The sequence below is a fragment of the Danio rerio genome, chromosome 2 (assembly GCF_052040795.2).
Source record: "Danio rerio strain M-AB ecotype USA chromosome 2, GRCz13ab, whole genome shotgun sequence".
NCBI classification, from domain to species: domain Eukaryota; kingdom Metazoa; phylum Chordata; class Actinopteri; order Cypriniformes; family Danionidae; genus Danio; species Danio rerio.
Window position 1 is genome coordinate 17,808,028 of NC_141022.1, and position 12,287 is coordinate 17,820,314.

Below are 12,287 nucleotides of genomic sequence, written 5' to 3' on the forward strand. Positions count from 1 at the left end.
GTAGTATAAGTTTTCATTTAATTATTCAATTTCAAATACTATTTGACTACACTGAAAGCAATAAAGCACTGTTCATGTTATTTGTATCTTTGCATTATTGTATTTACCTATGCTTGTCATTTATTGTATATTATTTGATTCTCTCCTCCTCAAAATCAATCAAATCAAGCTGATTTCTTCCCAAATAGAGCTGGTTAATATTATTAATAATATATATTAATATATATTATACATATAAACTTATGTGCTGTTGGGGATGTTTTCATCCATTCTAGGATGATTTGGAGTATTAATTTGGCCAAACCTTCTCTGTGTTTGAGAAAATGGAATGATTTTCAGTAACATTTTTTATTTTGACTTATATTTTGGGAAAATGCTTTGAATTTTTTTTCAACAATTAAATGAAACACTATGGCAAATTTACTGTACTACTCTTTCATTATGCTCGTGGCTGTTTTTGGCCCGTTGACTTCCATTATAATGACATTTTTGATTGCAAAGCATTACACCATATAATCATGTATTCTTGTTTGTTGGTGGTTTTCCCTGTTGGAAAGAGGTCAATTTTGTCATTTTTATTGTACACAAGGGTTAAGCCATATGGTGGAATTGTGTTCATATCGCAATATATATGCCAAAAACTGATCTAAATATTGAAATGTTTCCAATTTCTTGTTTCCAAACCTTCATATACTTCCAAATGATTTTATCTGCCCCAGTTTTAGGATAGAGATTTCTGAGGTGTAAGTTGATTGTGAGGTGGATGTTGTGTGTTGTAGTGCCGAGGACGCAGGGCTCTCAGCGGGCCTGGAGCTCAGGCAGTGCCGGTGGAGGAGGGATGTGCAGTGACTCAGAGAGCGCTGGAGGAAGCAGCGAGTCTCGCTCCATGGACTCCCCCACAGCCAGTCCAGGTGCTTTTTCCGATGCATGCTTTTCTACAAAATAGTATACATCTTTTAAAGTATTTTGTACCTCATTTCCACTGAGCACCACTGTTCATTATTAGCTTTATTCCTTACATACGAGTGGGTGCAGCCATTAGAATCTTTTTGGCTCGGGGCTTCGGGTCTTATTCACTTACATTGATTTTTAATCATTAAAATGAGCTTGTTATCCATATTTTCTTCTTATTGTATATAATTTTACTCTTAAGTATAGTCATGAACACACTTGTGTGTAGAGCAAAGTACTTGACCATTTTCCCATCTTTTCCCATGAGCAACTGTATCGGAAGTTCTAAAATGAGCGCACTTTCAAATTGCAGAATAAGCTTAATAGTACAGCACAGTACTGTATGATTCAGTAGCTTTTACCTTAATTTGGCTTACTTTGCCACTGCCCATGGCTAAAAGTTGTGATCTGCATCATTCTCGCTCACACAAGAAAGCCATGTGTGCACATATCACGTTCTTTGTGTGCTCAAGTTCATTATATCAAATGTACACAAGTGGCAAATGCATGCAAATAGATGGAGGAAGAGCCATTTCTCTCGCTTTTCACACATTTAGACGTGACTTGAACAGCCCCGTTTACCAAAATAGAGGACATACAGCAGATCCTCTTCTTGCTTCTTGGCATGCTTCTGTTTTTTCACATTGTCATTGTATTTCATATGACGCCATTGTATGATTATGGTTTTGTGTTTCAATTGTGTATTTCAAATCCTGTGACGTTGTTTCCTTGTCTTGTTGCATGTGATAGTGAGTGATGATTCTCTGTAAACCAATAGTGTTTTGCAGCGAGCCTAGTTTGGTACCCTTACAAAAGGGTGACAAAAAAAGTGCTACAGTGGAGCTTGCTGTTTTGGTACTATTGACAATGGAAATGGAAATAAATTAGTATAGTACTGTACCAAACCGTACCATACTGATCTGTGGAGACAGTCAATTGTACAGTCAAGCAAAAAATTATTCATACCCCTTTAGGCTTGACTCAACATCAAAATTACACCCAAAATGGTTTGTTATTATTTGCGGGGTTATCTATATAATAATTTAATTGTGTATCCCTTTTTCTTTCTTCTTATTTTTTATTCATTCATTCATTCATTCATTCATTCCACTATCCCAAAAATCACTATTCAGTTCTCTCCGTGCTTCAGTTGATTGAGTGCACTTCAAATTTACCTATTTACTAATATGTTTATTTGTTCATTCTTTAAAATCTTTTTTCGATTAATTGATAACTTGCTTGATTCATTACAACTTTTTGTTTATAGTTTACCAGATTTTTAAACAATAAATGTCTTACAAATACTTAAGTTAGCCAGCACCAACTCATGTGCATTTACACCTACCTAACTTAAAATAGTTACAGTTATTGACCCTAGAGAGCAACAAACAGAAATTAGGCATCATTGGAAAGACAACACTTTAGGCCTTACTATGGTCCATCTTGAATATTTTCATGCTAAAAGATATAAAAAGTTATAGATTATGAAGTAATGAGAAAGAAAAATTGTACTGTGTTAAATATTTACTTAAAATACAAACACATGAAATCAGTCTGGTAATAACCTAGAACAAATATTTTGAAAGCCAAGTGTTTTATGAGTTTATATTCAAATTTAACGAAGAAAGCATGCAAAAGTAGATTTTTACTAAATTGGTGTTCTTTTCACCCTCACTGTCAGAGGCACTTTCTCAAAAATGACCTTCCCAAATTAAAACAGTAACAGTTGCTAAATAATTTGGTCTACATTTTCAGTTTAGAAATCTTTGGAAAGAAGACATTTTGGGCTTTACAATCCATCATTTGGAGCAGAGATGTCCAAATTAGGGTCCGCAGGCCAAAGTTGGCCCATGGTAACCTTTGATTTAGCCCACCGCCCCATCTAGGAAAGAGAGAATGATGGGGATAGTTTAGGTAATGTCATATCAAATTTAATGTAACCTTTTTGTAATGGTCTGAGTGGGGATCGAACCCGGGTCTAAGGTGTGGTTAGCAGTAGTTCATACTACATGAGCTAATGCCGAGTTCAGACTGCATGATTTTAGTAGTCGTCGTGTCACAGATGTTTTCACACTGCATGACTATCTGGGCTAACGTTTCGTCGCTGCTTTGTTTACACTGCAAGATGGATCGGCAACTGGGACCTTCACATTGTATGACTTTACAAAAGAAAGAATCGCCGACAACTTCGTCCAAACCATGTCTCACAGACAAAAACTTTTGTATCTTTTGTTATTAACTACATAATGAGAAAGAAGCCTTTAATGGGGTAAAAAAATAACATATTTGCTCACCTTGGTTTAAAGGGAATTAGCCATTTCTCCTCAACTTAAGTTGGTAATAAACTAATTTCTTTCTGTATGAAACATCAAACAGACACGGGTGCTCCTGAGTTCTGTCAAAACTCCACTAGTTTTTCCTCAATTTCGTGGGTCTAAATAAACCGAAAATGAGCGCTTTTAACTTCTCCCCCAGCCTCCCGCTGGCCTGCAGCAGGTATATACACACACACACAAGTGAATGCTGCTCTTTCATTGGTTGTAGACAATCGCCGATGTAATTATCAGTCAAAACTCATTTCACACAGCATGGTTTAAATCGCCGACAGCTCCAGATATTTAGCATGCCAAATATCTCGCAGACATCGGCGACTCATCGGCGATTCTCTCAGATCGCGTATTTGATAGTTCACATTGTGTGATTGTTACTCACGTGCACGAGCACCGATTTGCCTGCGATTTTCGACATTTGTCTGTGATTTCTCAAGACCTGTCGGCGAGCCAAAATCGGGGATAAAATCACGCAGTCTGAACTAGGCATAAGTCAGCGACTGGTGGCCCAAGAGCAAAGGAGAAACAAAGTTAGTCCACAGCAGATAAATTTAAAAAATAATACAGTTTACTGAAGAGAATATGACAAAAAGGAGAGACAATATCTCTCTACCGCCAGGGTTAATAAAGTAAAACAAAAATAGGAAATCCGAGCTTCCTAATATACATGCAAAATAATATAGACACAAGGGTCTCAGAACAATAAAATGCAAGCAAAGAAATCTTGAGAATAACTTAACTGGACACTGCCGAGGCAACTATGAGGTAGGGTTCAGAACTGAACACAGAGCAAGATACAAAGCAGTCTTATTGACCTTATTCTAAAATGCGGAAGTGCGCCTGTTTTCGCGATTGTGTTAGAAGTTCCGATTCAGTCGCCTATGGGAGAAATGACTAGGAATATTAAACGGCAGAAAGCAGTCAAACTACTCGCTCTACAAACAAAAGTTTGCATGACTATATAGACCAAGTAGAATAATATAATAAGGAAATATCAGTTTACAACATCAAGCAGTAAAACGAGCAGTTTTTAACGTTAAAAAATGAATGGAAGTGAATGAAACCGGAAGTCTCGAGCCAAAAAGATTCAAATGGCTGCGCTCGCTCGTCTGCGAAGAATAAGGTGAATATAGAGCAAAGAACAGGTGGCGGTGAATAGGCTGATTACAGGGGAGTTTAAAGGAACAAGAGTCACTACCGCCATCAAATGTTGAGGAGTATAGGGCAATATCGCTGCACCCCCTGGTGAGTTGGAGGACGTGATAAAGTGCTGAGATATTACACTTTTAATAGTTTGTTTTATTTTTATATGAAATGATAAATGAAATATTTCAGTTTAAATGCTGTAATTTAGTTTAAAACCTAAATACCGTCAACCGACAAACAGAGAAAAATGCAGAGACTTTGATGAGCAAATCAAGGCAAAGGCATATTCTGCTTGACTACTGTATTCAGCATTTAACTCCACTGTGTTATAAATGTGATTATTTATGTTTTTATTGCAATAGGTTATAATAAAAAAATAATTATATCGCATTAGTTAACACAATTAAAAGCAATGTTTTCTAAATAAATAAGGAAATTAACCATGGCAACTTTAATGTAAACTAGTTTAGTATTTTTATCTTCGGCTCACGGCTCTCAATGATATTTGGTTTTTGAACCTTCATGCAAAAATTTTATGCACCCCTGATCTAGAGTTTATAATGCTTAAAATGAAAAAAAAAGTTATAAATGCTTTAGTAATGTAAAAAAAAAAATGCACCGCACAGAACATTTGATTATTTCAGAAACAAATATATGAATTTAGTCCTGGAGCAATACAGAAATGTAATAGGTCAAAAGCCACACATCTCCTGAGTATATGTTTTGAATTTGATGGCGATATTCAGATTCACAGCTGATAATTTGACATCTGATGTTATGGGACATAATGTGTTATAAACTGATACATCATGTAGTTTAGCCAGATATACATATGCACATTTTCAAGTAACTATTTTCAATACAACAACATTCAATCACAGAAAAACTAGCAAACAACATCAACAAATGTAATGAAACACCGGCCTGATCAGAAAAGTTACAATTCAGTTATTGTCACATACTAAAAGGCTTTCACTCTAGCTAATTGAATCTTCCATTTTAATTGTTGAGCTCTACATATGTGTTCAAATTTAAAAGAAGTTCCTCTCAAAATATTGCTGGTTTAGGCATGTTTGTAAGTTTTGCTTGTAAAGCGGCTGACCTAGTTCTCAGTGGACAGGATGGAGAAGTGCTCTGCAGGACGGAAATATCTAACATATGTGTGTGTGTGTGTGTGTGTTCATTTTACAGGAGATTTCAAACGCAGGCTTCCCAGAACTCCCTCCACTGGTACCATGTCTTCTGCGGATGACCTGGATGAGAGGGAGCCACCTTCCCCATCCGATACTGGTTTGTAGTCCAAAGTGAATAGCGTGATAGTGTGAGCGTGATCTGTGTTCATAGATGTGTGATGACACACCACAAGTTTGTGTTTGTTACACAAGTGCTGAATTGCTCGCGCCCATGTTTTTGCTTTTAGTCCAGCTGCGCAGATGGGCTTGATGTTGATGTTGGCAAAATGCCACAGTTAACAGTTCCTGTCCAACAAAAGTGTTGCTTTTTAGTCATAATTGATGAATATAAACAGATCTTAAAAGTAGGGAAATACAGTTGAGGAAGCAGAAAGATTACAGTTCCTCCAAAAATAGTTAGTCATTAATTTCATGGAAATAAAACCCGGAATCATTCAATGTCTTTTTATTTCCCCCTAAAATGTAAAGATTAAAAAAATCACTCAAACTTGTTTATTTTTTTTTAATAAATACAGAAAGGAGACATTTTGATTAATTAAGAAAAAAATTGATGGTCCCCATTTGCTTCCATAGTAAGCGAAAAATGTCCAATATACATATTTATTTCTAACAAAACAACATCAGACCAGTATACATAACCTTTACACTTACACTGTAAAACTTAACAGTCAACTTTTTAAAATGAAATAAGTGTAGTGAACTCAAAATTGACTGAAAGTTAATTCTTCTCATTTGAAAAGAGTTTTAAACTCAGTGTTGAAGATAATGAGTTAATTAAATACCTTATTACTTCAACTTAATGGAGTAAGTGCACAGTACTCATATAGATTCGTTTTTTAACTGAAGTGGTTTGTTGCAATCGGTTTCCTCAAATGGTTTGAGTTACCTTAACTTTTTGTGTTGTACAGTGTACTAATTTCATTTGTATTCACTGTCAGGTAAAAAAGAATAAACTTACAAATGTGCATTTCTATTTATGTTAACAACAATGTACTGTTCCAAAATTCTGTGTTGTGGGCAAAAAAATAAATTAGTAAATTTTAAAATAAGTACATTTTATATACAAAGTCTAGAAAAAATACGGGATTTTACAGGTGCCGAAAATCCTTAAAAAAGCTTGAATTTTATTTTAGTGTTTTCAAAAAAAATTGAAAGTGCATAAAATTGCTTGAAAATGTAATTTTCAATATATCTTACTAAATAGGTAATAATAGTTAGCTATTCAAATAAAATAAAAATGAATAGAATAGAATGTCTTTTATTGTCATTTTATTTATTACATACATGTGTGATGAGATTTAGTGAATATCATTACTCAGTGCAAACATGTAAGTACAAATCACACTAAACAACAAGTTACAGTCAAATAACTCTAGACGATAAACAGTAGTGCAAAATAGGGGATGACAAGCACTAGGGTGAGGGGAATAAACAATTCTGGAGACAGGAGACATTTACAATATGTAAATGTTAGATGGTATGTGTGAGTTGAGGATGGTAATTGCTTTTAGGAAAAAGCTTTTCTTGAGTCTGGTCGTCCTCGTTCTGACGCACCAAAATCTCTAAAATGAATCTCTTTGCTTTTGCATTAAATGAGTCTGCACATGTGCCTGTAGCATGATCTGCTTTTTTTCTCTTTGAAATTAAAACAAATATCATTTAAGATGGAATTTTACACATTTAAGATACAAGTAAATTACATTTAAAAAAGTAAATGAAAGCAGCTCAGTGTTGGGCTTGGAGTAAACATGCTATCAAAACTATCCTTAGAATGCTGCAGTATACTATACTATAGAATAAAAAAAACAATTAGGATCAGATGTCATGTGATGAAGAAGTACTGTACAAATATTTTTGTTTGAAAAAAAAAAAGATCAAAAGTTTGAAAATGGACCTGGAAAGTGCTAAAAAAGTGCTAACAGTCTGAACTTTGAAAAAGTGTAAGAACCCTAAATATAATCCAAAATGACCCTAAAACTAAATTTTATAACATTATATATATATTTGAAAGGGTTAAATATCTGTATAATAATAAGAAAACTGCAAATTCTGATGCTCCATTACTAATTCTTTGCAGTTTTAAGACATTTTTATGTATCTATATTTTATTTTTATGTGAAGTGAAGGGTAAGGAAATTACTGTATGACAACATTTTCTTTTTTTGGGTGAACTATTGTTTTAAGATTATTGATGATACAATGGCCATACCAAAGCTTTATTCATTGGTGCACCAGCTCAGTGTTTTTAAAACTATCTGTAAATCAGTTTTTCAAACGTATCTTGTCTTCTCTCGTCTAAGGCCTCTCTGAAATGGTGATGGAAACAGCCAGTTCTCCAGGCCCTTTCCGCAATGCCCAAATGTCAAAAGCAGCTCACACACACAAGCTACGAAAACTGCGAGCGCCTTCCAAATGCAGAGAGTGTGACAGTCTGGTGGTCTTCCATGGGGCAGAGTGTGAGGAGGTACAATCATCATCATAATCAACAGTTAAATAGACTGTGTTCAGGCTTTATTAGAGCTGGTACCCATTCTATGATCTGATATTCTGTAGTGCTCCCTGGCCTGTCATAAGAAATGTCTGGAGACTCTTGCCATTCAGTGTGGTCATAAGAAGCTCCAGGGCAGACTGCACCTCTTCGGGATTGACTTTGCCCAAGTAGTAAAGAACAGTCCTGACGGCATCCCTTTCATCATCAAAAAATGCACCTCAGAAATCGAGAGTCGTGCCCTGACCATTAAGGTAAACATTGGCTTATTATTAAAAGCCGCTATGCAACTGAATGGAGTAGATTTTATTCAATGTGTTGAGTCATCTTTTAAGTCACGTCTTTTTTTTAATGTATTTTAAGGGCATTTATCGGGTGAATGGGGCGAAGTCTCGTGTGGAAAAGCTGTGCCAGGCCTTTGAGAATGGAAAGGACTTAGTGGAGCTTTCTGACCTCCACCCACATGACATAAGCAACGTGCTGAAGCTTTACCTGAGACAGGTGTGGTCAAACAGACAATCCTAGATTCATCATCTTTATGAAACTTGACATTATAGTTTTCACCCATTTTTTAAGCAGTTTTGGTTTCGGATACTTAAAAAAATGCACTTCAGCAGGTTCTGACACAATGACAATTAAAAATAAGCCAACATGCAAAAGAATTACATACATTATCGATCAGTGGTCAACAGAATGATTGGCACTGGAATAAAAGAGTTCTTAAGTCTGTTGCGCTTCCAGCAGAAAGTTCTGTATCTTCTACCAGAAGGTAAAAGGAAAAATGGTAAGAGTACATGAGATGGGTTACTTAAAATTCTTTTCACTTCATTCAGAGTGCATTGCTCGTAGTATTTGTATACTAGTAAAAGTTTCAGATCCTATTAGTTTTGTAGCAGTTCTGATAATATAAAAAATATTTTGATTTCAGATTTACAGAAAGATTGCCATACCATGTTGATAGACCATACCTAAAAACACTTTCAAAGCTTGATAAAATAAGTACATGATTTTTTTATCAACACTATAAAACCATAACCTTCGTAGAAAATACAGTCTTTGGTGAAGCTTTTCACAGATCCAGTTTACGTGATGTCAGAGACCTGTCTATGTGAGTTCCCAAATACTTTTATGACTGTACCTGAGTGATTTCTTGATTGTCTATATATATATATATTAGGGATGTAACGGTATTGTAAATACCGTCATACCGCAATATTAATTTTTTTCGATATTACCGAAGTCGCATGACTCGGTAAAACTATAGGTCTTCTGAGAAAATTTGCTTAGGCGAATGAAGCGAACGGGAGGTAGCAAAAACTACAATACCCATCAGCCCATGCTTGACCATCATCCCTTGCGGTCTGTTGTCGCTACAGATCCAGTAATGCGGAAATGGAGTGTGCTGCTAGAAGCGGGGATGAAAAGAGCTGGAAAACTCTAAGGCCCCGTTTACACTAATGCGTTTTAGTTTGAAAACGCATAAGTTTTGCTACGGTTACGCCAACCGTCCACACTACGCCGAAGTTCTCGAGCGCCGAAAACGGAGCGTTTCGAAATGTGTGGATAATGTCTCAGTGTGGATAATGGAAAACGGAGACTTCTGAAAACGGAGGCGGGGCTGCAGACGTTCGCCTCTCTGATTGGGGCTTTTCCTGAATATTAAGTAGCCTAACACGCACAGTTCAGTCCTGCATCCTCTCCTTGTAAGTTCAGACTTCGCAAGTTTGATCAAGGCTGCATCTCTTCTTCTCAGTTTGATATGGAAAAGCAGACTATACCGAGGACACGGGTAAATCTTCAAAGGGAACAGTGTACTTTATAACTTCATTCACATCACCCTGGCTTCGTTGTTTCACTTTATCAACAATAAAATGTAAACAAGATTTAAGAAACTGCCTATTTTCATTTTAATATTAGCAACTTAGACAGCAGACATGTTGAGGCGTCGTGCTGCATAAGATGAGCGTCATCTTCACTGTGTGGATATTTATAACAAAACGGAGCCGATAACAACTGCCTCCTTTCAATTTCAGTGAAAATACGAAACACAGCCTCTCTTTTGCTGAGTATCAGTTTTAATAATCGATAATGGCCATTTTAAAAGTATAACATACAATAAGTTTATACATTATAGGAAATAAAGGCAAGCGATCAGTCAATATACAGAATGTACGTGGTTACATTAATCATTAAGTTATCTTTGCGCTCAGCCAAAACACGTTACCTGAGAACAAGTAATAGATTCCAATGACCAAAGTCAGGGAATATGTCGTTAGATAAAGACAACAAGATAAATGAAATATCCCGTTTAATAAATACAGTGAGATTAGATCCAGCGGGAGATGCTTGATGAGAAGTCCGACTAGCAGAGCTCTCATCTGTGTAGATGGGCTGAGTGTGATTAAATGTTGAATGTGATGAGTTTTCAACAATACTAAATTGAAACTTTATTGTTTTTACATGGTTTAATAATTTTTTGTTATTAAAATTGAAGTTCCTGTTTCAAAGCTTACAGATAGATGGCTAATTTGTATGTCATTGACACTTTTGGCACTTTTTTGGAGTATTTTCATAAGTTTTGTTTTTTCCTGTAAATGATTTAATAAATACCGTACCGTGACATTCATACCGAGGTATTACCGTACCGTGAAATTCTGATACCGTTACATACCTAATATATATATATATATATATATATATATATATATATATATATATATACATTAATTTTCAGCCATGAAATTTTATGCACACGCAGTCATTAACTACATGGCACAGGAGATTGGTTGCTTTCACCTCTGTAGCCATATATTATTGTTTTTTAAAAGATTTATTTATTAATTTTGGCCTTTTTGTCTTTATTAGATAGGACAGTAATGAAACAGGAAACGAAGTGGTAGAGAGAGAGAGAGAGGGGTAAGGTTGGGAAATGTCCTCATGCGGGCATTCGAACTCGGAACACCCTGACGTGCTACTGCACTAGATTGCAGCGCTGTAACCACTAGGCTATTGCCCCAACTGAAATATGTTTTTTGACACAGATTAATACTTCAAATATAGTGCAAAATTAACCAAAGGCGAAACATTGTCTGTTTACCATTATTTAAATGGTTGTATTTTTTTTAAATGTTTTTAAATAATTAATATAAAAGAAATAAATTGGATTTTTTTTTTTGTGTTGCTCCCTATTCACTTTTTTAGGAATGTGTATGTATATTTCTTCATTGTCAAAATGAATCCAAATGCATTATGAGGGTTAAAACTAAAAATTTGATGATTGGAACTAAAAAACAACAACAACAAAAAAAAGCATATGCAATCAGAATTTAAAGGGGTTTTTAAAAAATCTGTTAGTCGTTGAGAAAACAAATGGTATTTGTTGTAAATTGGAGAGTTGGATAGGTCATTAAGGGAAAAAAATAATACATTTATTAAACCTACCTTGATTGACATTGTCTAACAGGAAAAATAAATAAGAATTATTTGTTTTTCAGTTGCCAGAGCCGTTGATTCTGTATCGATATTATAACGATGTCATTGGGCTGGCGAAAGAAACTCAGAACATGGACAAGACAGACTCAGCTAAAGAGAAATCAGCAGGAGAGCAGCTGGGCCTCAGCACTGAGCTGAAAAGAGTGCTCTTCAAAGTCAGAGATCTCCTTCGACAGCTTCCTGCGCCCCACTACAAAACCCTGCAGTTCCTCGTCACACATCTGCACAGGTACAATAGCACAAAACCAGAACCTAAAAACCCTTAGACTAACTTTATTTTCGTTCTTCGTTTAAGGGTAAAAAGATGTTAACACCTGATAAAAACACCAATGGTGGCTGAGAGAGAGAAGAGTTTCATAAACATGGTGGCGCATCACATCTTTTTCTAGTGCATGATATGTGTAATAGTGTAATGATGTGTTTTTTTTGTCTGGTGTCTGACTCCATCAGAGCCTTCAAAATCTCTCTATGAGCAATTGTACAGTTAATGAGAGGATTTCTGTGCCATGTTGCAATTTTGCATTTGCATCTCAGAGACGTTGTCTTCTTGAGTATCTTCTTGCCGATATGATCTTCAGTTTCTGTTACTCTCTTTGTTTGAGCTTTAAGCTTGCACTGCACTCTGTTAATTGACTCGAGTAAACCGTCAAGTCACACAGCAAAGTCCGGTTTCAGCCTCAAGAATCG

At 35.7% G+C, this 12,287-nt stretch overlaps 1 protein-coding gene across 8 annotated transcripts in view; it reads left to right on the forward strand.

Moving 5' to 3' along the window:
- The window catches only part of arhgap29b (Rho GTPase activating protein 29b), an 80,329-nt gene that overhangs the window by 61,768 nt on the left and 6,274 nt on the right, over positions 1 to 12,287 (forward strand). For all 8 annotated transcript variants that reach the window (XM_087238928.1, XM_087238929.1, XM_087238924.1 and 5 more), the window contains 6 exon segments: positions 780 to 911; positions 5,619 to 5,717; positions 7,921 to 8,084; positions 8,174 to 8,362; positions 8,472 to 8,609; positions 11,603 to 11,829. In XM_087238928.1, coding sequence (XP_087095054.1) covers positions 780 to 911; positions 5,619 to 5,717; positions 7,921 to 8,084; positions 8,174 to 8,362; positions 8,472 to 8,609; positions 11,603 to 11,829 — 949 coding nt within the window.